At 37.4% G+C, this 26359-nt stretch overlaps 1 protein-coding gene across 1 annotated transcript; it reads left to right on the top strand.

The window, feature by feature from the left end:
* The first annotated feature begins 6276 nt into the window (after positions 1-6276).
* LOC126236951 (calcineurin subunit B type 2) lies at positions 6277-25349 on the top strand. Its single transcript, XM_049946646.1, has 6 exons — positions 6277-6379; positions 6665-6704; positions 6780-6956; positions 21944-22065; positions 22146-22268; positions 24185-25349. The coding sequence occupies exons 1-6, from the start codon at positions 6377-6379 to the stop codon at positions 24230-24232; spliced, it is 513 nt and encodes a 170-aa protein (XP_049802603.1). The 5' UTR covers positions 6277-6376; the 3' UTR covers positions 24233-25349.
* Positions 25350-26359: the final 1010 nt, after the last annotated feature.

Consider the following 26359-nt stretch of genomic DNA (forward strand, 5'->3'; position numbering starts at 1 on the left):
GGTGATTTTCAACTGTTTTTACATGCGAAGTGCACATACACTTGGATGATAGAGTCCATATTCGACCGAAAATGATATTTATTGGACTCAAATTGTTTGCAGCTTGCAGGGATGGCCTGTATATTAGAGGATAAGAACAGAAGAGCAAAACAACACAAAAAACCGTGAGGGTCCGAAAAATGTCATTACGTGATACAGAAAGGGAATTTCACACACCCTACAAGGAGCTTGAGGAAGAGAAATCTTCATTTTATATTTTAGAAAGTCGAAACCTCAGTTTTTTTTATTTTTTGCGTAAAATTACACCCAGAATCACTAATGGGAACACAGTGTTATGAGCTGACATCATATCCCATAAAACTGGCTTGTTTAACATTACGTTTAGTTGGCAGTCCAGTGCAGATTTTTGTGCAGCACTCACATTCCCTCAATACCTTTCCTTCAAGATTTACAAGTTTTCTTTAAGTTTTGTGTTTTGCTTTTAACAGTTTAAGTACCTTATTTGTACTGAGGTTAACTAATGAAACCACATAAGTATTGACCTCTGATGCTTGCAAAACTGTTTCAAACACAATACAGAGAGCTACTTAATAATAAATAAGCTCGCTACAAACACATATTTAAACAAACAACTTCCAGTGTCTGAAGGTTTCAGTCCATTTCTTTATGAAACACTACAAATACGCAATGTACAAATTAATTCCACCTACTAGTCAATCTGAATCTACCCACAACACGTTTTTCTCTTCAAGTTGCAGCCATTCTTCAACTCATTTCATTTTAAAATATTTAATACCATACTGGTATGTATAAAAATCCACTTGATAAATGTAATAGAGAACATGTAATTTAGTATGCTCATGTCATGCAATTCAGACTGCTGCCTACCTGCTTTAATTAATATTTTGTCACTTATTATAAATTTTAATAAAGGAAATAACGAAACAAAACCATTTATAACTAATAGCGAAGAAAAATGATGATATTAACCACAAAAACCACAACAAAACGAAATATGGAGATCTGCACATGACTGTGTATCTGGAGGGAATAAGCTTGCGGTCACATTATCAACAACAGATGGATGACAACAGTTGTCAAAACTTCCTCCCTGCAACTTTGATGGTACCATGATATGAAGTGATGAGAGGGGTCACCTAGGGTGCATGCCACCATTTGAAATGGATTAAAGAATGTTTTTACACGACGGGATGTGATGTGACACGATGGCCAGAATGAAATGGCCTTAATGCTTCAGAACAACAATAGTCTCTCCCACCCACCATTATTCACTGAGACTTTGAGCTGTTTATGCTTACTCAGGCTGACTTTAATTTAAGGAAAAAGTTAATATTTCTCCTTTTAAAAAGAAAAAAAGTGATGCTTCCCAGCTGTAGAACATAGCTGTTGTGTTTCTCAATTATTAGCATTATCTGCATAAGCCTACCCATATTTACCATAAATAATAGCTATATATGTATGTTATAAGAGGATAACAGGAATCTAGTTATTGAATGAGCATAGCTGTGGCATGTGGAAACAGTGCCTCGAAGTTCAGATTTTTAAGTTCCCTTGAAAATTAAGTTATAGCAGTAGTAGTAGTAGTAGTAGTAGTAGTAGTAGTAGTAGTTTTATTCATCCATAGATCTCTTTTTACAAGGATATAGGACATGTCATAGTATTTACAAATTTAGATCAATTTATAATAAGCTAATTCATATACACTCGTATTTACAGACTCCTAGTCAGAGCCTTTTTAAATAAGTGTATTTTGGCAATTTCTTTAATCTCTTTTGGTAATTTATTGTACAGTTTTATTCCTTGGTAGAAAATGCTGTTTTGAGTTTATGTTTATTGTTTCTTGGTAAATGTAAGTTGAAAAAATAAAACATTATCTTCAGTGTTCTCCTCTATGGCAAATTGTAGCTAGTTGAAGATAACTGAAATTGCAATATCTTATAATGTACTTGTGCTCAGTAAAATTTTTGTGAAATTGATGTCTTATTATGATTATTTAATGGAACAAAAAGTTTGATAGTACACTAATGTCCTGAGTACACAGTAAAATTAACAGAACAATCAGTTTTCTTAAGAAAACTATAGCAGATAGCTTTTGTATTTCTCAGTTATTAGTATTATCCGCATAACCATAACCAAGTTTATTATAAAGTAACTGTTATATGTATATTATTGGAACATGTCATTCAGCAACCAGGAATCTTTAGCTATTGAATATACATAATCATAACAGTGAAAAGAGTGGCTGGTAAGTTATATTTTTAAATTTCTCTTGAGTTGTCTCATATCATTCTTTTCTCTTTTTCAGAAATGACTCTGTTCCACCAATGAACCAGCTACTATGAATACTCAAATGTTTTGCCTCTGGTGATTTACTTTTTTCGATTGGAGACTTTGTTGAAAATGGCAAGGGGAAAGCAAGCAGGATTATTAAACAAATGTGTATGACACTGGACAACATACACAGTTTGTTTAATTATTTGAGTTCTCTGATGAAATGAAAGGAAAATAAAATAAACAAGTTTATGTGGATTAATTTATTTTTGTTCTCAAATCATTTGTTTTAATTTTTGTTTTCTGATCCTAATTTGGAGCTTCATGCTCTTTTTTAACAAATACAGTTCTTCCTCCTTTCTCTGGTTCTTGTCAAGCTGCTTTTGAAGCAGCAGCATATGCAACTATGCTAATTTTTTTGACATTTGAGAACACATGCTTTTATGCTGAGAACAAAACTAACTGTTGTAAAATGAGATGACTGTAGAAAAGAAGGAAGAACATAGTGAAGGTATCACACCTACAGTTACTTCTCCTTCCCTCTCAGATTAGATACGGCTGCTAGAGATGATTGCACAAGATAAAAGTATGCATGAAATAGTTACTTTTTCTCAGACATTTAGGCTGAGATAAATAACACCAGCCACTGTAAATGTTGGCATCCTATTCTTCAAATATGCTCTCAACATAATCAACAATCACATCATAGAGACAAGATTTATATATACCCAATAAATTCAAAACTGAATGTACAATTTGTGTTCAGTGATTAGCACTGGTATTTTCTGTGGAAAAGCCATTTCTAATGTAATGATTAATCATTCTAAGGAGTAAATGCAACAGCAAGCTAGCTAGTACAATGTCACAAAATTTCCAGTCAAATCAATCTCCATGCTGTCTGTGTTGTCACTGTTTGTTGGAGAGACTGGAAAGAGAAATTATTTCACAAAGCTGATCGCATTTCATAGTTGCTTTTCAATTATGTGCCTACTTACAGTTCGCCATCTACCTTACAGCTACATTTAATGCAATCATATCATGTGTAGAAATGTTGCATCTGAATCACACTAATTGTTGTGTCCTTCTGTTGACAACTTTATCAAATGGTGTATTCTGTTGCACACAATTTGGAACATACATTCCACATATGGGGAACCGCTAATCTGCAGTCTCTGCTAGCTTCTCTGTGAATGCTTCTCTCTTTTAAGAAACTGTACATCTGTTGTAGCTGTTCTGTCCATCTGTGTGAAATTGTTTGTGAATGGAAACTGTTGCAAATTTTTTCCCATATTTTATTCGGGAATCTGGAAAGCTCTCTTAATGGCCAAACAAGAAATACCTGATGCTTTAACTAAATTCAAGGTAGATCGTTAAATCGTTATACATATAAGTATGCTACAAATCTACTTAAATGTTTTGCACTAATATTATCACTGAATGAGGCTGCAGCAGTTTTCTGCTACTGTCTTGAACTTATTTACAGGATCTATCGGCTTCAAAATATCCTCAAGCAAATAATTTTGCGATCTTGAACGCTTATCGCTCATGTTTGACACATTATTTCTTCAGATGGCGACTAAGTAAATATGAAATGATTTCCCAGAGTTCCCTTCACTTTGTACCAATTTAACTGGATGGGAACACTGTTCTGTGAATAATTAACCAGCGAATAAAATGGCATCACACAATGCGCACTCCAAGCTAAGCGGTTGTTAGCCTATTCTTCTGTTAGCTATCCCTGGATTTATCCAAAGATTATACAATTGTCCCTAGGAGAATTGTATAGGGTTACATATAATAGGTTTTCATCCATTACTTCTATGCAACTGAGTCCTGCATGTAATTCTGTACTTACGTGATTTCACCATTCACATCATTGCAGAAGTGTTCTAACTGTAAAAGCTCATTTCTAATACAGCAAATGAAATGTAACACTTGATCTCTCGTTTTGGTTTTGTGGAAGTCTTTTGTCTTTGAAACAAATTTATATTCTCGGTGTTACTTGGAGGTGGTGTACTTGCCAGATGTGAGCCCCATGCCTGTTAGGTCGTGCTGCTGCCGATCTTGGTCCACCAAAAATCTTGATGTGTCACAGGTGGTTGACTCTCACAAGTTTGTTGGCTACTAATGGGTTCACTGATGTATGGTGCAGTTGCTGCCGTTATTTGTTGCTGGTTTTCTTTCCTTTCCATTGTAGCTGTGTGACCATGTTTCTTGTTAGTGATCTCGTTTCCACCTGGTTCTGCTACTGTTTTATTTTCTCTTGACATTTGTCATGGCCTTTGTACTGGACACCTGGTCAAATACTGTCCTTCAGTTACTGTCATAGTTGCTGATGTGCTTGTTGACAATGAGTCTGTTTTTTTCCTGAATCTGCTGATGTTGCAGTGTACCTGAAGCTGAAGTAGTTGGTTTTTATCTGAAGTCTTTCTTTACACTATACTGTCAGATGTAAGCAATCCATCAGTTATCATTCTAGATTGTGATCTAACTGGTAACAATGAATGTGTCTTTTCAAGTTCTCTTGCTGTAGATGCTTTACATACAGCTCATGTTGCAGGTTCAAGATCTGGAGCTTCCCACTAAAGCAATTCTGTTACAGTAGCTCTGAGCACTTTTCCTTTCAGTGCCACTTATTCGATCATTATTTTGACCATCAGTTCTTTGCCTTCTTCATTCAGGTAAGGACATGTGTTGTGCACAATTCTCTATCTTCAGGAACATAAACGTGGGTCATATTATGATTCCCTTATACTATAGTATTTACGTTCTTGTTTGTATGTCTAATTTCTTGGTTTACACACAACCAGTCCTCCAAATAATATGAACGTGGTATTCCCAGGACAAGAACGTTCGCATTTTTCAGATATATTGAAAAATTTTAGTGATTGAAGAGCAATGGTGCACCAGCCTCAATAACAGTTTTATCTTCCTTCGTTAGTTTATGCAGGCCTTCGCAGTCCTGCTGCACTGTAGCCATAGCAGCTTCTAGCAGTATCTTCTCCTGTATTTCGTAGTTATTTTCTTCAATGGCTGTAGGAATGGATCCACAGTATCATGGTTGCTCTGTCTCCACTCAATCATGTCTTGCTACTTAACATTCTGGGCAACCAAGAATACAGAAGAAAAAGTATTTGAAATACAAAATAGAGTCAAAAGAAACATATATTGAACCTAACTGAAGAGTTCATGCAAAAAATTATTTGAACAGCTTTGTTCATCATTAATCTTTCCACTTACGCACTTACCTAGCTGCCAAGAACATTCCATTGATCAAAATGAACAATTCATATTAAGATCAAGGCACTAGAAATAAGTGAAATTTGTAGAGAGACTTACTAAAGCCTCTTCTTAGTCTACAATGGAGTCCACTGTAGGCTTCCTGTCAGTATCAAATCTATTACTAATGATCTAAATAAAGTTAGGAAACGGCTGAATGAATACATTACTGAAATATGTTTCCGTTCCTTACGGGAATTTATGTGATTTACGCTTTAACGTATTATAAACTCTCATGAAACTCTGCATATCTGACAATGTTTTTATATACCTTTGTGCTTATCGATTTGTACACACTCCACTGTCGACGTGTATTGGGCTTTTTGGAATTAAACTATTTAATGTGTATTCTAAACTGTTGAAATACGACGTACAGATTTCTTGTACATAATTGCTGATTTCTGTATCAACGGAATTTAGTTCGGTCATGGATCTACGAAATATGAGATAAATAAATAAATAAAACTAAATCTGCACCTTCATACGTAAGTTTACCCAGCAGGAAATAAATTATGGAAAATATTTTATGTAATCGTACTGATAATTATATGAACGGAATTTTGACTCAACGGTTGAAAAGAAGCTAATATTACCAATATCGTAGTGGAAATTTTGATTTGAGTTGTGGACTGGAGGATCATAGATGTGACAAGTTTGAAAAGTTGTTGCGAGTATTGAGTAATCTCTTCGAAAACGAAGATTTTTGGTTCAGGAAGAGAAAGCTCACAGTAGTTGTTCTCATCTTTGGTTTTGACCTATATCGTCTTTGGATTTTGACAAGCAAGAATAATAAGAAAAACACAAAATGGTAAAAATATTTTGTGTGTTTGTTAAATGCTATATATCCAGTGCTGTCTAATGAAGTATCATCTATAATTTTTTCTGAATTATCTCTTGAGCGATTCAATTGAATGCAGTCACTGCGTTGACATTTCGTAGGGCTTTTCTGCTTCTGTATGCATACGACATTCTGTACGCGAAGAGAAGTGATATTTTACTGCAAGCTCTGTGAAACGAACTTTCTTAAATTATTTTGATGTTACTTCATTTAACTGTGCCTGAATGCTTTCTAAGATTACTGTATCTTTTGCAGGGAAATGAAAGTTCTCTTCCTATGGAACTATGTTCAAACTGTAAGTAGGTGATAGTGCTTCGATTCATTAATTTTGTGTAATTATTTTTGCCTCATGCACTTCTCTGTGTTTCAGTTGATGCTGATGAAATACGACGACTTGGGAAACGTTTCAGAAAGCTTGATTTAGACAACTCAGGTTCTTTGAGTATTGATGAATTTATGTCACTGCCCGAGTTACAGCAGAATCCTTTAGTACAACGCGTTATAGATATATTTGATGCCGACGGGAACGGCGAAGTGGATTTTAAAGGTTAGTCAAAAACTCACATTTTTTTGTATTAGTAACTGTAGAGGTAAGCAAAATTGTTTTAGAATATACGTTATCATACTTTCTTTCTAAAATCCCAGTAGTTTCTGCTAGTTTATGACCGATAGTACAAAATTTTGTTTCTCAGCTGTATGATGGAGTGGACACACACACATTAAATTAGTAACTGAAAATTGTCTTGAAGATTTCAAGAATATAACAGTACAAAGACAGAATTTATATTGTTTTTTCTTTTAATTATTATTTTTGTTACATATGATGAACTGCATGAATGTGTTAATATGTAAATACAAGCAGAGGCAATATATTTGCAATGTGTTCATTTTCAATACGTGTTAGAAGTATCGATAACTATTGTGCTTGCACTTATCCAAGCAAGGTGTTTCGCCTTTTGATGCACAGTAGCCACAGTGTAGAATTTGGCAGGGTACAGTATAGACACAAATTATCTGTATAGTCCTCCTAAGTAAAATAAACATCTGTTCTACAAAACTCACCTACAGTGCAAAGTCTAGAGTAATTCTGCTAGCACTATCATTTCCCTCCTTACCTGTTCCATTTTTAGTGGTGTATGAGAAGGGTTCATTGGGGCTTTGTATGGGTTTGTAATTGTCTGACGTTACCACCATAATCATTTTTCAAGATGCAGTTGGAAAGGAGTTATATTTTGTGACTGTTTACTTATTTATTCATCCAGGTTTCCTCTGAATATGCTTCATGGTTTGCCATCATAGTACAATGAAAATAAATAGCACAAATGTTTTGAAACACAGATTGTACAAAGGTTGGAACTTTAATAGTGGCAACTACTTATTTATGGGTCATACAAAATAAATACATGTTTCAAAGTTTTACTGACCTTCAACATAGTCACCAGCATTGTGTATAGCCCTTTGCCAGTGATGCGGAAGTTGTAGGATACTCTTAGCAGTGCCAGTTCGAGCGACGCAGTCTGCTGCCTGACGAATTTGTAGTAGTTCTGAAGCAAATGCCATGAAGTGTTTCCTTCAGTTTAGAAATCGAGTTGGACTAATGAGGGCTTAGGTCAGGGGAGTGCAGTAGGTGGTATAGCACTTAGCAGCCCCATCAGTCAAACAAATCAGTGACAGCTTGCACTGAACGTGCTTGAGCATTGTCCTGCAAAATGAGGGTCAGGTCCTGCAGGAAGTGTCGTCACTTCTGTCTCTAAGCTGGTCGTAGGTTGTGTTCCAAAAATGAACAGCATATAGACAGAAGTGATGACACTTTTTGCAGGATCTGACAATCATTTTGTAGGATGATGCTCAAACATCTACAGTGCAAGCTGTTACTGATTCATTTGAATGATGGGGCTGCTAAGTGCTATACCACCTACTGCACTCCCACAACTGAAGCCCTCGTGAGTTCAACTCGATTTCTAAACTGAAGGAAACACTTCAAGGCATTTGCTTCAGAACTGCTACTAATTCGTCGGGCGATAGACTGTGCTGCTCTGTCAACACAAGTAGCACTGCTAAGAATATCCTGTGACTTCTACATCACTGGCAGTGGGTTATAAACAATTCTTGTGACTACTTTAAAGGTCAGTAAAACTTTGAAACACACATCTATTTTGTATGAGCTGTAAATACATCGTTACCACTATTAAAGTTCCAACCCTCGTATAAAGATTTTTGTGAGGATGGAACAGGTGGCCAGCTATGGCCTTCTTGGAGGAGCCATCCTGGCATTTAATGATATGAAATACATGCATTTTTTGAAATGATTAAGCTAAACCAAAATCAGAATGGTCAGGCAGATCAAACTCCATCATCCCTAATATTCAGTGTCTTAGAACTGTATGGCCTCATTTGGTTGGTTCCTATTGAACATAGGTTCTTGCGAATTTACCAGTTAGTGTGTCTGTGAATCATGTAATTACTTGTAATCATTCCCTTTGTTGGAGGAAAGCAGAAGGCACACTGATGATAATTGGAAGAATCATAAGTGTAACTCAACAATGAAGGAAACCATAATTCAATAGATTGAGTACTGCTTGGCAGTCTGAGACCCTTACAATGTAAGATGAGTGGAGCAGGTAGAGAGCTGCATGTTTTGTCGTGGGTTTGTTTTGTAAGCATCAGAGCATCATGGAGAGGCTCTTTCCCAAGTGGAGTTGGCATTTTGCAGGTCTTCCTGGATTTCACTATACTTTTATGATTTTGTGAGTTTCTGCAAATGACATCATGGAGCTTTTAACGTTATGCACCATATAATGTACATGTAATGGTGCTTTAATGTTCTTATAGGATACATGCAAAGTTACTTTCACATCTGATGATTTCTCCCCATTCATAATGCCATGTGCCCAAAGTTCAATCTCCTTGAAAGGGCTTAATCCAATCACAATACTGGTTTTATATTAAAGTCCATTTTTTATTCATTGAACATAGTGTGGAACTAATTATAAGGCCTCTGGAAGTCACCATGATATCAGCCTGTTTACTGCTGTCTATTGCATTCATTATCTTGTGGATGAACATAGTGAGATAATTCTCAAAGCAAAGAAAAAGAAAAATGCTATTGGTGGAATCCATATTGGTTCGCATAGTGTATTTTCAATCTCGAAAAAGGTCATAAACTCTGTGTGTAAAAAGAGTTTTATAATTCAGCAAGCATTTGCCTTCAGCAATGGAGACTTCTATTTATGGCCATCTCTCCTTTGACCGACCTTGAAAATGGGAATGCTGTATTCCTTTTTTCCGGTCTGTGGGAAGCCGTACTATTCCTACAGCATCCACTGCTTGAAGGGCACAATGTTTCTCATAGTTTTAGAACAATGTGCAGGTATCCCATCTTATTAATTGAAGCCTATACCACATGATCTCCTCACTGCCAAAACTGTCACCTTTCAACTAACCTAAACTACAAGGTTTGCTAAAGACAGTGAGTCACAATAACTAACATTTTGTATTCACATCCATTGTCTTTGCAAACACACAACCCATCACCATACAACCTAACCTATAGCTTGATGTACACTACATTGTAGTCTTTCAACAGAGCCTACATTCCAAAACATAATCGACACATCTTCGCACATCCCTCAACATCTTGTAAAGTATTACATACTTGTTTTTCCATGTCTGGTGGTATCCTGGATTTGCTACCATTTATTGCTCATCCATCTTTTTAACTCTTTCTTCTCAGCTATTATTTTACCAGTTATTCCCTTACAGTTCTAAATTTAGTTTTTCTGAGCCAATATTTTGCAGCCCTCCTCCAGGTCTATAGGTCATTTGATATATGCCAAGTAACACTAAGAGGCCTTCTTCCATCGTCAATAGTTCAGATGTGTCCCTGATACTCACAGCAGCTTTTAATTGCAAAATGCAAAACAGCTGCATGTGAAAGCAACAGCTGTCTATAGCACTGTGACAATACTGAGTAGTGAGGTGGTGTCAAAGAGATGCCTAAAAAATCACATTACATTATTGGCTGGAGGTAGGCACATGAGCACGTGGAGTTGCTGTATCTAGGCCACTGCAAATGTAAGGGATTAATTTGTGCAGGCTCCATTATAGTAAGCATCATAGATCCTTATAATGACATGTGTTGCTAAATATTGATTGCCTACACAGTTGTACTGAACTGACTACAAAGGTAAGTATGGTATCATGATAAAATTTAATAAGATTCAGTGGTAACTTCACATTTTTTTGTTTCAGTAGTGGCTATTTTATGCATAAGCTTCAAGGCTTTTTCACAGGCTTAAAAAATCTGGACATGTATGTCTTATCCTCATCCAGATATACCCGAAATATCGGTTTATCACTGTATTACAAATTGGAACACCATATATTCTAATACAGGGATGCCTAGTCTTTGATAACTTTCTCTTCAACTGCATGTAGACAGTCTTGTTTGCAGCAGTCCTCAGTTTGCTTTCTGTATCAGGAGATTTCTATTGATTGCCCTGAAGGACATAATGTTTGGTTATCTTAAGCAGTCTAAACTTTACAAAGAAATCCAAAAACATCATCAAAACCTCCAGTGACACTCATCATGATGGCTACAGTATATTTCTCATTGATATTGTCAACTATTGCAATTCCTTTATTTTGCAGGATCATTTATAAATGTTCCCTTCTTGGAACCATATTGGGATTGATTAAGATCAGTTACCTCTCTGTGCACTGTAAGCCAATAGTAAGGGTTGTTCATGAGTTTTGCCCAGAGTGTTCAGCAGGCAAAAGAGTCCTGTGATACTAGATATATACTTGCGTTAATCATTATGGGATCCCTGGTATTGGTTCTCTAGCAGGAGGGCAGAAGGCTGAGTTGGAGTGTCTAGTGTGTTAAAAAGAGGTTAAAAGATGAATATCAACAAAAGTGAAACAAGGGTGATGGGAAATAGTTAGCAAAAGAACTGACAATGCCCAGCGTATGGAGGATACAAATGCAGACTGGCAATAAAGAAACACTCTCAAAAAGAGAAATGTATTTATGTCTAATATAAATATAGATATAAGGAAGTCTTATCTAAAGATATTAGTTTGGAGTGTAGCTCTGTACAGAACTGGAATGTGGTGCTACAGAATAATACTGAAGATTAGATGGGTAGATTGGATAAATAATGAAGAGGTACGTAATAAAATTGAGTAGGAATGAAATTATGGCACAAATTGACTAAAAGAAGGGCTCAGTTAATAGAACACATTCTGAGACGTTAAAGAACTGCCAATTTGATGATGGAGAAGGGGCATAGCAGTGTGATGGGAGAGAAAGGCTTGACTACAGTAAGCAGGTTCAAATAGCTATAGGTTGCAGTCATTATGTAGAGATGATGGAGCTTGCATAGGATAGAGTAGTGCAGATAGCTGCATCAGACCAGTCATCTATGATACAACAGATCCATAACAGAGAACTTTCAGCGACGTGAGCCAAGTTAATGTATAAATTAATCTACCTGATTACCTGGTGTTCACCAGTCAATTATTTTTATGTCAACCCGTTCCCTTTTGTATCACGTCAACATAGCTGAAATTTCATCAGAACTATCATTAATCATCTGAAGGCTTTGGATATGATACTAATATCAGATATTTTCATGTCATCTCCTTCCAGTCCCAACCTTGACATTACCTCTATGCATCAGTTGTCATCAGAGCTTTCACATTTCAATCTAGCAACCCAAAAATTATGAATTCAACGTTAATATTCATTGTTTATGATTCTTGTCAACCTCTTCTCACCACCATCTCCATTGTTGTTTTCGTTGATTATGTCTTCAAGTTGCTTCCTTATCACCTACCCCCATTATTAGGGACACCATACCCCACCACCACCCCAACCCCCATCTCCCACCCCCGCCCCTTCATTTTTTGAAGTATTAAGTCATATTTGTACACAACGTTGTCGAAGTCGCCACAGGCATTCCAGAGTTATAGATAAATGTCACCATTTTCCCACCTCACAAACAGAGATATTAGAGAAGCCTTGCCCATCCAGCATTGTATCCAATGTGCCATGGCCATTGGCATTACTCTATTGTGTTCCTAAATTAAGCTTCCATGGAAACACACTACTCTCCTCTCCTCCCTCCCTCCCTCCCTCCCTCCCTCCCTCCCTCCCCCCCTCCCTCCCCACCATTTGGGGATCTCGTGTCATCAGTCCAACAACCCCAAAAATTTTGGGTTAGATGCTAATGTAGTTGGTTTTTCATTCTTTTTGTGTGTCATGCAACCAGATCTCACCCCTAAGGGTGCTTGGGGATGTCTTACCCCTCCCTCCCCAAAACACACACACACACACACACACACACACACACACACACACACACACACACACACACCGTAATATGTTAGGTACATTTTATTAGAGCTGAAACTGAACACAACAGTCAACATGAAATTGAAAGTGCTGAATGGAAAAAAAAATACAACTTTTCTGGTTACGCTAAGTTGCTGCTGTCTGTTTGTGCGCTATTGCTTTAGTAACGTTTATACAAGTAGTCTGATGAAAGTTAATTGATAAAAGATAACTGCAACGTGTAAGTATGGTGATACATTTACAAAGAGCATTGGGACTACATTAGGGAGAAGTAAAACTTGGGGTTGGAGGGGGTGCATGCTCTCCCACTCATGTCCCCATGCCTTGCTGGTGGCAGTAACAATAAAGTTAAGTGTTGCCATATGCACCCTATCTTGATAGAGGTTCGCTCAGTAGTCGTAGCTTCTTATGATGTTACCTGGATGGCATCTGTGGCAGAAATGACACTGTGGTAAGAGTGAAAAGAGCAGCAGGCAGAGGTGTTGTAAGGTGTGAAGTCCTGATAGCAGAATAAAGATGATGTGCACAGTATTTCCAAAAAACCATTGATCTTAATCAAAATTGTTAACAAAAGAATTATCATACAATAAAAATAAGTATGTGGCTCTTGATAAATAGCCAAAACAACCGTTTTCACTTTGATCACCAAGTGTCTTCTGAATAACTGTTGAACTGTTCAGTAAATGTGGCCAAAGTTCTTATATTACCACATGAGTTGACGTCACCTTCCAGTCTAAACAAGACCTCGAGCTACTGTGCAGATAGACACACTAGAGAGTACTGAGAGTAGGTAATTATGCATACATAACAACTCTACTTTTTTTTAATTTCTGCAGTTTAAAATGTGCAGATGTGTATTTTTACATGTGATTTTATAATATACACTGGACTCTTAGACAGGTACAGCTTTTACATATGTCACAATGTTAAGAAAAGTTATTTTACTTCTTTCCCCAGTTTCTGTTTTATACAGTTTCTGTTTTAATTTGCCAGATAAATGGTTGTGTATCTATTTCTTTGCCAATTTGCTTGTTGAATTTTATTTCAGAGTTACCCTAATCACTAAATTTTTCATAAACATGCTTTTATCATGGGAAAAAACCTATATGACCACATCACCCATTTTCATTATTGACCATTAAACATGAAATGAGTAAATGTCAGAAAATGTCTGAATAGTTAATCCACCTGAAGTTAGAAATTCTGTAAGAGCACGAAAGTTTAACAAAACAGACGTAATATCAGCTGAGGATGGCTATAGTTTGTAGTTGCAGTTGCATCAGTATCTGTTCATACTGTGTGGAATATAATTGTTTTAACAGTTCAGTCTGGCACTCCAAAACAAAATACAAAACATTTACCACTCCATAATAGCATTGGTATGTTAAAAATTCTTCAGAAAATTGCAGTACTGAAAATTGCAACAAATTTAGGTAGTAATTCAATGTTATCTGAATAAAAACAACTGCATCAGCTATTAACTCACCAAATAGATTTTATTTTGCCAAGAACAGAAATGCAGTGTTTCCTATGTTTTTTTGCATTCATGCAGTAACACAGAGCATACGTGATGCTTTCATTGTTTCTTTAATTTCAAAGGTTGGCAATATTTTATCACCACTAACACGATTCAGCTAAATAGAGGTATCTAATTGATGAAAGCAGCGTTAAAAAAAGTACAGAAATGTTACTGACTCTAAATCAGGCCGATTGTCTATCGGCAGTGCTGCATCCTCCAGGGTGTGATATCACAATGTCACCAGGACATTAACACCTAATTCAGCCCTCTTGGAGAGCAAATATGTAAACAAATAACAGACTGTGAGAAATAGTGTTTCATAATTAAAAATAGTGTCTTGTTAAAACTGACCCTCATGGCCATTAACAAGTTGATGCTTTGATCACTTCATTTTTCATTGGTGAGACGTTTTCCCATGAAATGGGTGAACTATTCAATATCCATGGACCACTTATATTATCATATTCTAATAGTAGCATTGTAAAATCTTGAGTATGTCCAATTTATTGTTGCCAGTATGAAGGACTTTGAAACAAGACACTGGGAGCTGAAAAATAGTCGTGGATTGACTTCACATCTGAGCAACTACATGACTGTGGAACCATAATAAGTTTCTACCAAATATGTGTAGTTCAGGACAGAGAAAAATTCAGGCATCTAACTTCATTGTCTCAACATAATCAGAATTTAGCTTACTATGATAAAAATCACAAGCTACTCAATAGTACTATCTCCAGTTGCTGCAGTCTCAACTCAGCACGAAGGAATTACACGACCTTCAATTAAAATACCAGAATACTTAATTTTCTCTGATGCAGTTATGCAGAATAGCAACTACCACAAGACATTAATACAGGGTGATTCAAAAAGAATACCACAACTTTAGGAATATAAAACTCTGCAACGACAAAAGGCAGAGCTAAGCACTATCTGTCGGCGAATTAAGGGAGCTATAAAGTTTCATTTAGTTGTACATTTGTTCGCTTGAGGCGCTGTTGACTAGGCGTCAGCGTCAGTTGATGCTAAGATGGCGACCGCTCAACAGAAAGCTTTTTGTGTTATTGAGTACGACAGAAGTGAATCGACGACAGTTGTTCAGCGTGCATTTCGAACGAAGTATGGTGTTAAACCTCCTGATAGGTGGTGTATTAAACGTTGGTATAAACAGTTTACAGAGGATGGGTGTTTGTGCAAAGGGAAAAGTTCTGGACGGCCGAGAACGAGTGATGAAAATGTAGCACACATCCAGCAAGCATTTGTTCGCAGCCCAGGAAAATCGACTCACAGAGCTAGCAGAGAGCTGCAAATTCCACAATCAACTGTATGGAGAGTCCTACGAAAAAGGTTAGTTATGAAACCTTATCGTCTGAAATTGGTTCAAGCACTGTCTGCAGCTGATAAGATTAAAAGAATCGATTTCTGTGATTTTATCCTTGCTCAAATGGAAACAGATGAATCTTTCATTTCAAAGATTGTGTTTAGTGATGAAGCAACTTTCCACACTAATGGGAAAGTCAACCGTCACAACGTCTGTATATGGGGCACTGAGAATCCGCGGGAAACAACTCAGTATGAACGTGACTCGCCTAAGGTGAACGTTTTCTGTGCCATTTCAGCCAATAAAGTTTTTGGTCCCTTTTTCTTCGAAGGTGCTACTGTAACTGGACTACAGTATCTGGAGATGTTAGAGAATTGGCTGTTCCCTCAGCTCGAACAAGAAGCACAACAATTCATATTTCAGCAGGATGGAGCGCCACCACATTGGCACTTATCTGTCCGTAACTACCTGAACGTCAACTACCCGAGGCGATGGATCGGCCGCCAGGCAGCCCGTGACAGAGCACTTCATCACTGGCCTCGAAGAAGCCCTGATCTTACCCCCTGCGATTTTTTCTTATGGGGGTATGTTAAGGATATGGTGTTTCGGCCACCTCTCCCAGCCACCATTGATGATTTGAAACGAGAAATAACAGCAGCTATCCAAACTGTTACGCCTGATATGCTACAGAGAGTGTGGAACGAGTTGGAGTATCGGGTTGATATTGCTCGAGTGTCTGGAGGGGGCCATATTGAACATCTCTGAACTTGTTTTTGAGTGAAAAAAAACCTTTTTAAATACTCTTTGTAATGATGTATAACAGAAGGTTATATTATGTTTCTTTCATTAAATACACATTTTTAAAGTTGTGGTATTCTTTTTGAATCACCCTGTATTACCACTAACACTGTGAAGTAAAATGCAGAGAAATGCTGTGTAGTGTGCACACAGTAATTTTTTCCTTACCTTGTGTAGACAACACAGTGGTAAGGTACTTTATAAAATCACATGAACAGCCATGTTGTTCTACCAAAATTCAGAGCTCTATTCATATCTGTGGAGGGCAACTTTTGCCTTTGTGCAGGGTTCAATGTGAAAGCTTCAATATGAACTTTGGCCATATGATATGCATCATCAGTATCTACTGTGGATAACAGAAGTTTTTCATGTCCCTACAAAAGCCCAGAAAGCCTAGCAGTACAGGATAACATTTTTATTGGTTATGAACATTCTGTTAAAACACAAAAGTAATGTGCTAACATCACTGTCCTTGCCACAGCAACATTTGTGGAATGTCTCACCAAGTAAGCAATGGAAATCACACTTTGTTGTAATAGTTGGCTGTAATGATTCTGGAATATAATTTGGACAAAATTTTGAATATAAAATCTCCTCAGTTTGTAAATATCTTCTATCAGATGGGCTGAAAAGTTGAAATGGTATCTTAACTTGTAGCCTCTGGAATGTCAGTTGCCAGAGTAAAAGCTGGGAAATAAAGGCAAATAAATTATCCATTCCAGGACAAGCTTGGAACATGATACCATGTGCTGATTTTAAAGCAAGTAGTAACAACTCCCCTTGAATAAAGAACTTTTGAGTGCAAATATTATATACTGGTTCAGATATGTAGATGATGTACTGTGTTGTATGTGGACAGGCACTACATGACGACATTGTTGTGTAATGGCGTAGACCACAGCCAGTGCCATAGGCAGAGTGCTGAGTCCCAAGCAGTGATTGTCACCAGGCAATGACTGGTCTAATCAGCAACAGCAAGACTTTTCCACACCAAGCTTATGTGACTGTCTGCGGTTCAACCTATTACAGCCGCATCTTGGTCACTCTCCTTTGTTGAAGACGCTTCCGTGTGACACAGAAATGTGGCTCATTCTGCGTAGTCAGTGCCAGGCAGCTGCATTTAATTCCCTGGCCTAGCCAAGTAGATCATCAGCACTGCAAGGCCATGCACGACACTTGTTTGTGTCAGTTATCACCATGATTTATAATGACACAGCCTTGGAGTATATTCCATAACTATCACACTGCCACAACTACTACCACAGACTGCAAACTCCCGACCACGATCTGATTGCCCAGGCCCAGCCAACACGTCACTGCCATCTCTTTGAGACCACTCACCATCGTACCTGCCTTCTCTGTACCACTGGAGACCACCAGCTGCTTTTCAGCCAGTGGTACATAGTTGGAGTATGGGTGACACCATCATCTGCTGCAAAACTAGAAGACATCATAGTTGCATTATGCTGGCAGCAGAGCTGTGTCAAGTGCTCCAGCCACCACCACCAAGTCAGCAGCCATTGAGTTGGCATTCTCCATGTAAGATGGCTGCTTTCCAGCAAACTGTTCGTGAATGCCAGAGGCAGTTTAGCTACCTAAGCCTACCTCGCATGTCATGCCGAGAGGAAATTACAAGAGTCAATGTCAAACCACACTAGAGACAAGGTCATATCAAGATAATTGTCAAAGTTAAATGGGATAGTAAAAAACTGTCTCATCCACAATCATTTCTCTGTAGCTACCTCCCTATGCCATTCCATTCTGAAGTTACTCCTGTCTCACCATCACATGGATTCGGGCCACCCCAGGTATGCCTTGAGTGCCTTCTGACAACCGCCAAGAGCTCTCCCAGCTCCCAGTAGTGGTCATTGCACCTGTGACCAACTACAGTTGATATAGCTATGTTTCTTGTTTGTTGCCTTCCTCTTGTAGTGTGTTCCACTAGAATTTGTTGAGAGTAAATAGTCCTGTGATAAAGAGGCTGCTCTTCATTGGATCTGCTTTATATCTTCTGTTAATCTTACTTGGTAAGTCCCAGATTGATAAACAGTATTCAAGAATCAATCAAGCAAGTGTTTTGTAAGCCACTTCCTTTGTGAATGAATTACATTTCCTTAAGATTCTCCCAGTGAACCTCAGTCTGTCATTTACATATCCTACTTTTTGTTTTTTGTGATCTTTCCAGTTTTGGTTGCTGCAGATGGTTATTCATAGGTATTCTGTGGTAGTAATACCTTCCATGGATTTGTCACCTATGGTGTAATTGAACAGCAGTAGATTCTTTGCACAGTGTGTTGATTATATTACCTACTTGGTCAACTGCCATTCCGTCCTACATTTTGCCGCAGTTTTCTGACACTGCAGCCTTCCTGTAGATGACAGTATCATCTGCAAATAGCGTCACAGAGCCTCCAATGTTATGCGTAAGTAGTAGTTGCCTTATAAGATGCCCTCGCAGTACTCCAGAAATAACCTGTACATTTCTCAATTTCGTTGCATTAGGAATTATATGTTAGAGTCCTATTTCAAAGAAAGTCCTGTAACTTACTGATATTCAGTAAGTGGCTTGTTGACTAAATGACAGTGCCTAACTGTATCACATCTCCTGGAAATTGAGGAACATGGCATCAGCTTGAGTGCTTATGTCTATAGCACTCTGGATTCCATAGACAAACAGAGCAACCTGAATTTCATAAGATCACAGTTTCCAGAACCCACGTTGACATCTGATAGAGAAAGTTTTCTGTCTCCAGGAATATCGTAATGTGTGAATATGAAACATGTCTTACAATTCAACAACTGACTGATGTCAGTGGCATATAATTATGCGTGTCTGTCTAAGGCAAATGCAAATGACCTCCACTTTTTCCCAATTGCTACGCTTCAGTGGTCTATGATGAACTACTGCTGGAAGTAGAGCAAGATGTTTCAAATTATCTCTGTAACACTTCAGATATTTCATCCAGCCCAGTTGCCTTTCCACTATTGAGCAGTTTTAGTCAGTTTTCTATTTCACTTTCATATTGGAACAATTACCAAAGACTAAATTCACTGTGTTGTTTTTTCCCCCCTTCTTCTGTTTTGGTGTGAGTATGACCAATGAAGAATGAAAAAGATTACTTTGAGCCACTTATTGACTTTATACAAGACCAAAACTTCCTAGTATTTTTAGCCAGACCATTTGGCAATATTTTACTTTTAACTTCATTGAATGCTGCTTGCATTTCTCACCTTGTGCTCATTTTGGCTTCATTCAGCTTATGTTCATCTTCCAGGCTTTGACCTTTTTATAAATCAAAGATGAAACAAGCTCTCTGTTTTCTCACCAACTTTCTAACATAACTATTGAACCACGGTGATCCTTTTCCATCCTTCACAAGCTTACTTGGCATATTGTACGAGGCTGTTCAATAAGTAATGCAACACATTTTTTCTGAAAGCAGGTTGGTTTTACACAGGATTCCAGTACACCATATTATTTCCCCAATTTTTGGCTACAAAACTGTTTCAGCATAATTTCCTTTCAGTGCAATCACTTCATGGCACCTACTGGAAGGGAAGGTATGCACTCATGGTACCACTCTATGGGTTGCCGTCAGAGCCAATGTCTTGCTGTAGCAATAACCTCCCCATAATTGAGATACTGCTTCCCACAGAGTGCATCCTACATTGTGCCAAACAGGTGGAAGTCATAAGGTGTGAGATACGGGCTGTAGGGCGGATGATGATGAACAGTCCAGTGAAGTTTTGTGAGCTGCTCTTGGGTGCACATACTTGTGTGGGGGGCCTTGCATTGTCATGGATAAGGAGAAGTCTGTTGCATTTTTGTGGCGATGGAACATGCTGAGGTCCTTTATTCAATTTCCTTAGGGTATCACAGTACACTTCACAGTTGATTGTTGCACCACAACGTAGTGCATCAAACAGAATAACCCGTTCAGTGTCCCAGAGGACTGTCACTGTGACTTTACCAGCTGAGGGTGCAGCTTTGAACTTTTGCTTTGGAGAGGAGGTGGTGTGGCTCTACTCCACGGATTGTCATTTTGTTTCTAGCTCGAAGTGATGAAACCATGTTTCATTGCCTGTGGTGGTGATTTACAAAAAATTGTCACGATCAGCTTCATAATGGACAAGCAGTACCACACAGATAGTCCTTCGTTGCTCTTTATGGTCTTCTATTAGGCGGTGAGGAACCCAGCAAGCACATACCTATGCATAACTCTCTCATTGTGTAGATAAGAAGATGAAGTCTCCCCTATTGCATTAGTGTGATCAGGAAACATATTCCTGATTTTCACCAAGTTCTCTCTGGAAGTGCTTAGCCACTACCACTCATATTGCAGGTCGCCTGTAAGAGCATCCATTTGTCATGTTTGACCCACCTGTGATGCTTACTTTTACCCAGACCATTCAAAATCTGCACTAAACCACTAGATATTATCAAATTCTGTACTGCAATAAATACACCACCACAATTAGTGTCTAATCTGTCTTTGTGATATATATTCCAATCTGAATTTAGCATTTTGTTGCTATTGTCTTCTCATCTCAACCAACTTTGTGTTCCAAATACTATCTGTGCATTATTACCTTTAAAAATTTATAATAATTCGGGAACATTACCTTGTTTCTTCCTGCAGTTTTTATTGGATCGTATTAATCTCTTCTACTTCCTGTCTACGAGGAAGAGCATTTCCTGAAAATCACATGACTGATCGATTCAGTTCCAACAGGCAATTCGATACTGATCTCAAGGTGGTGTTCCTCAAAGCGTTTTTTCATAGCTTGCATTTTTTCATAACTTGAACAGCAAACATAAAAACATTAGTTCACAGTGCAGATTAGCAGCAAATCTGTAAATTTCCTGTACCCAGCTATAGACATCAAAACACAAACACATTGTTTCAAAATGTATAGATAAACAACTACTACAGATACAATATTTTCTTGCTCACAACACCCAGTAGCACACACACGCAACTTTCCACTCAAGGATGCACAGACTTTTCTCTGTCCCAACACCCAAAGAAGATTTCAAAGCAAAGTTAGACACAATAAAATTTATTCAAAAGGTGCTGCAGATTTTAAGTTGCTGGACTTGTATATGGAAACATGTAGGCTTGAATTAGCTGTACTGCAAAACATTAATATTCATGGAATGTGCAAGATTTTTACTTGCCTAACAATATTACCTAATAAAAGACTGTGGTAAACTGGTGAACAGAAAAAAATGCCGGACAAGAAAGAACCCATTTAATTTCTTAAGTTGACACTAACCAGAAAACTATATTATAAGACAATGAAAGGATATGGTGTAAAAGCTACTAAGTCAACTTATGCCATTGAGTAATGATGTATGCATGGAATAGAGTTCAGCACGTTTCAGTTAGTCATCCTAAATAATATGATATATGATGTTTTTAAACAGTTCTCATTAATTCATTCAGCTTATGTTGGACAATTTATGAAGTAATTAGGGATACATATACAGTGATATAATGTATCTAGTTTCCACATAAATCTATGTTCATTTCATTCTTGCAGAATTCATACAAGGTGTTTCCCAGTTCAGTGTAAAAGGAGATAAGGAATCAAAACTGAGGTTTGCATTCAGAATATATGATATGGACAATGATGGGTACATATCCAATGGGGAACTGTTTCAGGTAATTTTTTCCCCCTGCTGACATGGATTAAACATAATGTAGAAAATCGTTGAATATCCACATCATGTTTTCTTTTTCAGGTGCTAAAAATGATGGTTGGTAACAATTTGAAGGACACACAGCTTCAGCAAATTGTCGATAAAACAATATTATTTGCTGACAAAGATGAGGATGGGAAAATTAATTTTGAAGAGTTTTGCTCTGTAAGTATGTTAAATCGTGTAATAGCAGTGGTAGTGGTATTAATTGTTGACTGCACTATCTTAACTACTATAAATTTTACTCGAGTAAACACAAAGGAGTTTAAAATACATGGTGTTTCAAGGAGAGTCATCCATTTCTACAGGACTATATTGTCTAAATGAATGAAGATAGAAACTTTGGTTAAATTTTAATATGATCAGACATTTCATTTACCTTTCAGAAATATTCAATGTGCCCTCCATTGGACACTTTACAGACATTCAGACAATAACTAAACTTATCCCATACTTGTATGATATCAGGAATGAGTTCATTCACTGCTGTTGCTGTAAAGATTACATTTTAGCTCAAGTTGTTGGAAGGGGAGGCACAAAGCTGGAATCTTTCACATGATGATGATGATGATGATGATGATGATGATGATAAATGTATCATGAGATCCGGCAAACTCTGAGGCTGATGGTGCAGTACAAGATCCTTGTGCCCCTTACGGCCACTCCATCATTGAGATAGCTCATTGTTAAGAAGTGCTCTATTGCAGTGGTGCTCTGACCTGTTGAAAAGTGAAATTCTTGGAGAATTTCTCAACTAGACCATGATATGTGTCTTTTGTGTACCCCATAGTCATCATTTTTAGTAGTTTATTTTTCCACTTAAATGGAACATAGTTTTATCACTGAACTTCAAACATAAAAGGGAATTGTTACCTTACATCTCCACACTCAGAATAAATTTGCAAAACTCTACGTATTGTTTTGTAGCCCCATCATGGGAGGATTGTAGCAACTGAATCAGATATAGTTCAAAACACAAATGTCACCACAAAACATACTAGCCAGTTGCGCGAGAAATTACAAACTCGTGGCTGCTATGACAAGCAGACTAGTCTAGACTATGTATGGTGAATGTGCTCTAGGTCTTGAAACACCACAAAAGGGCATCCTGTGGATTGTTGCTAACATAAACAGCTAGTGTCTTGAAACTGCTGCTGTCGCCATCAAATTTTTTGAGTTATAGGGCGCGCAGTCTCATACTCTCAATCAGTATCACGCCACACAGTTGTGTCAGTTGAAACAGAGAATGCTAAACGTCTTTTGCCATTGTGTAATAGTCAATTTGACTTTAAACAGTATTATGAGAAGGAAAGTTGCTAGTCACCACATAGCGGAGATGCCGAGTCACAGATAGGCACAATAAGGAGATTTTCACACTTTAATCTTTCGGCCAATAGCCTTTGTCAACAAACACACACACACACACACACACACACACACACAAACTGCAATCTCAGGCAACTGAAACCACACTGAGACTGCAGTTTTGTGTGTGTGTGTGTGTGTGTGTGTGTGTGTGTGTGTGTGTGTGTGTGTGTGTCTTATTGTTGACAAAGGCCATTGGCCGAAAGCTTTAAGTGTGAAAATCTTTTTGTTGTGCCTATCAGCGACTCAGCATCTTCGCTACATGGTGAGTAGCAACTTTCCTTCTCATAATATTGTTACATTCCAACCTGGATTTTCCATTGTTCAATTTGACTTGACACACATGAGGTGATGAGTGAGCTGCTACACCAGGGAGAGCCCTACCAACTACCACGTGAACTGGTGGCAAGGTAAACTTTTAGTTTTGATGCGTAGCTTAAAATTTGCCCCAAACTTCTATCTTTATAAATATGTAAGATGTGATCTCTGAATTAATCTTCTTGAAACCATTAGTTTAGCCATACTTATATAGGTTCTAAAAGTTTATCACTTTACGAGATTAACATTTCTGAAGGTTCTCCTTCACGGTCAGATCCACAGAATATTATTATTATTATTATTATTATTATTATTATTATTATTATGGGTAAACCGTAGTTTCTTATAACATTTAATAATGTGAAACAGTTTTATAAGTTTTGAATTGTCTATTTCAGGTGGTGGGCAACACAGATATTCACAAAAAGATGGTGGTTGACGTTTAACTTACAGTTGCTTCCAGCATGAATTCTAAAGCTAAGGGGATGAAGTGGTGTCTCATACTGTGAAAGTAATGTTTGATTTCACCTTTTGATCTTCCTTCTCCAGACTCTGAATAACATATAAGCGAGTGTGTTTGTTTCATACATTCTGAGGAAGCCTCGGGGTAACATTTACTCGCGAGTGTTTGTTTCATACACTGTTGATAAGTCAATACTGTAACAGTCTAAATGTGATTAACACAGAAATTCCTTTTTTGTGTCTTTTCTACAGTTATCTCCTATCTTCAATTTACTGCCACATATTTTCTAAGGAAGTTTCCTTGGAGTATTTTGTGCAGTGAAATCTTGTTGCATGTTTATCATATTGATGTTCACATTCATTAATACATTAGTCTCACCAGGCACATTAAACTGTGATCTTTCATAAAATTTATCATGTATAAATATGTATAAAAGACGATAAACTCATTGTTACATGTTGAAGGAACTTATTCTGTATCAATTTAGTGAAACATTAAACTCTGCTGCACACATCTGTTGTTGCCAGGTAGCGTTCCTAGTCACGCTTTAATGCTCATTACCTTCTGAAGGTCACTTGCTGAACAGATTGTGGAGAAAAGTGTATATCATTCTGACTTTTCGGAATGTAATGAAGCTGTTCTCTATGTAGCTGGCACAAGTGTACAATAAAGAATAGAGAGAGGATTTGTCTTAGTGTGACGAAACTCGGTAAACCACTTCATAAACAAAGTTCTAGTTTTTCGCATATTTACATTACATGAAAATACATATTCATGTAATACAATGCACTTTTACACGTTCTTATATACACAGATTCTCTGGTTAAATTACAGATTCATTATGATACGGTGGATGAGATGTCTCATTTCAATATATCTCATTACATTTTGTTTTTCGAAATACTATTTACCCTTGTATTTCTCAATTTCTCAGTCTAAAGCTTTAATATACCATTTATAAATATAACATGTATTTGTTTTAAATTATTTTACCTCAAGATGTTTTCTTAAATATTTGTTTTTATATGTGAAATCTAATGTTTGTTATTGATGTGATTTGTTCCATTCAAACTGATTTAGGCATTTAAAGAAGGATTGAAATGTGATGTAGAAAATTTTGCATGTACATTTTGTGTGTTCGAATAAAATGATTTTATTACCCAGTAAAATGTGTACTCTTTACCACCCTAAGTTTTTTTTACATGTATTACCAAATACCATTTCAAATAATTGTTTCATGAACTTAGCAAACTGCATCATTCAACTTAGAAACATTGTTTGCTGGAAAGACACCCATGAAGCAGGATCACCATGCACAGCACAAGACTTCTATGTAAACTTCTCAGGTAAACACTGTGCTAGCAGAAGGACTCACCCAGTGTTTCTAGAATAACAGAAAATTCAAGAAACTAAAATGCCAAAGAGAATAAAACCTCCTGTTTTATATTAACCAACAAAGTCTGAAATGGAACTGGATACATATATAGACAAAGCAAGAGGTTATCCTACTTCTCCTCTCGCTATCTACCATGTCACCAAAATGGAGACAGGGTGAAAGAAGATCTCTTCTGAATAATCGCCCATGTACTGCAATTAAATGTGAATATTTTAAGGACACACATGGGGGAAGTACAGCTTGTGCCTATACACAAGAGAGACCCATTCAAACCTGCAGACAACATTGTGTGCTATGGCTGCATGATCCATATAAAGGATGAAATAGGTTATGAGGGGCACAGGGATGAAGTGGCAATATTTGTACACAATATGTACCATTTTGTACCTTGTTGCACTTAGTCACCCACCTTAAAGTATTACTTGTTCAGATTTACTCACCATTAAAAATAACTGTGTGTTCCTTGTATCTCCAGCCTCATGAACTGGTCAAACTCTTGAGGCTGTTACCCACGAGCTACCTCATCTCTTTCTCTCTCTCTCGGAGATTGCTATGTGCATTGTGTGCAGTTGCCCACCACATACATCTGTCTCAGAGGTCGAGTATTGGAGAGGTTTCTCATGTTGTATGGTATTTGCCTCCTAAATATAGAGAAAGCGACACATTTCTGCACTGTGAACAGATCATCTGCAGCTATTGATCTTTCACATTTTT

Source organism: Schistocerca nitens, chromosome 2 (assembly GCF_023898315.1).
Source record: "Schistocerca nitens isolate TAMUIC-IGC-003100 chromosome 2, iqSchNite1.1, whole genome shotgun sequence".
Lineage (NCBI taxonomy): Eukaryota > Metazoa > Arthropoda > Insecta > Orthoptera > Acrididae > Schistocerca > Schistocerca nitens.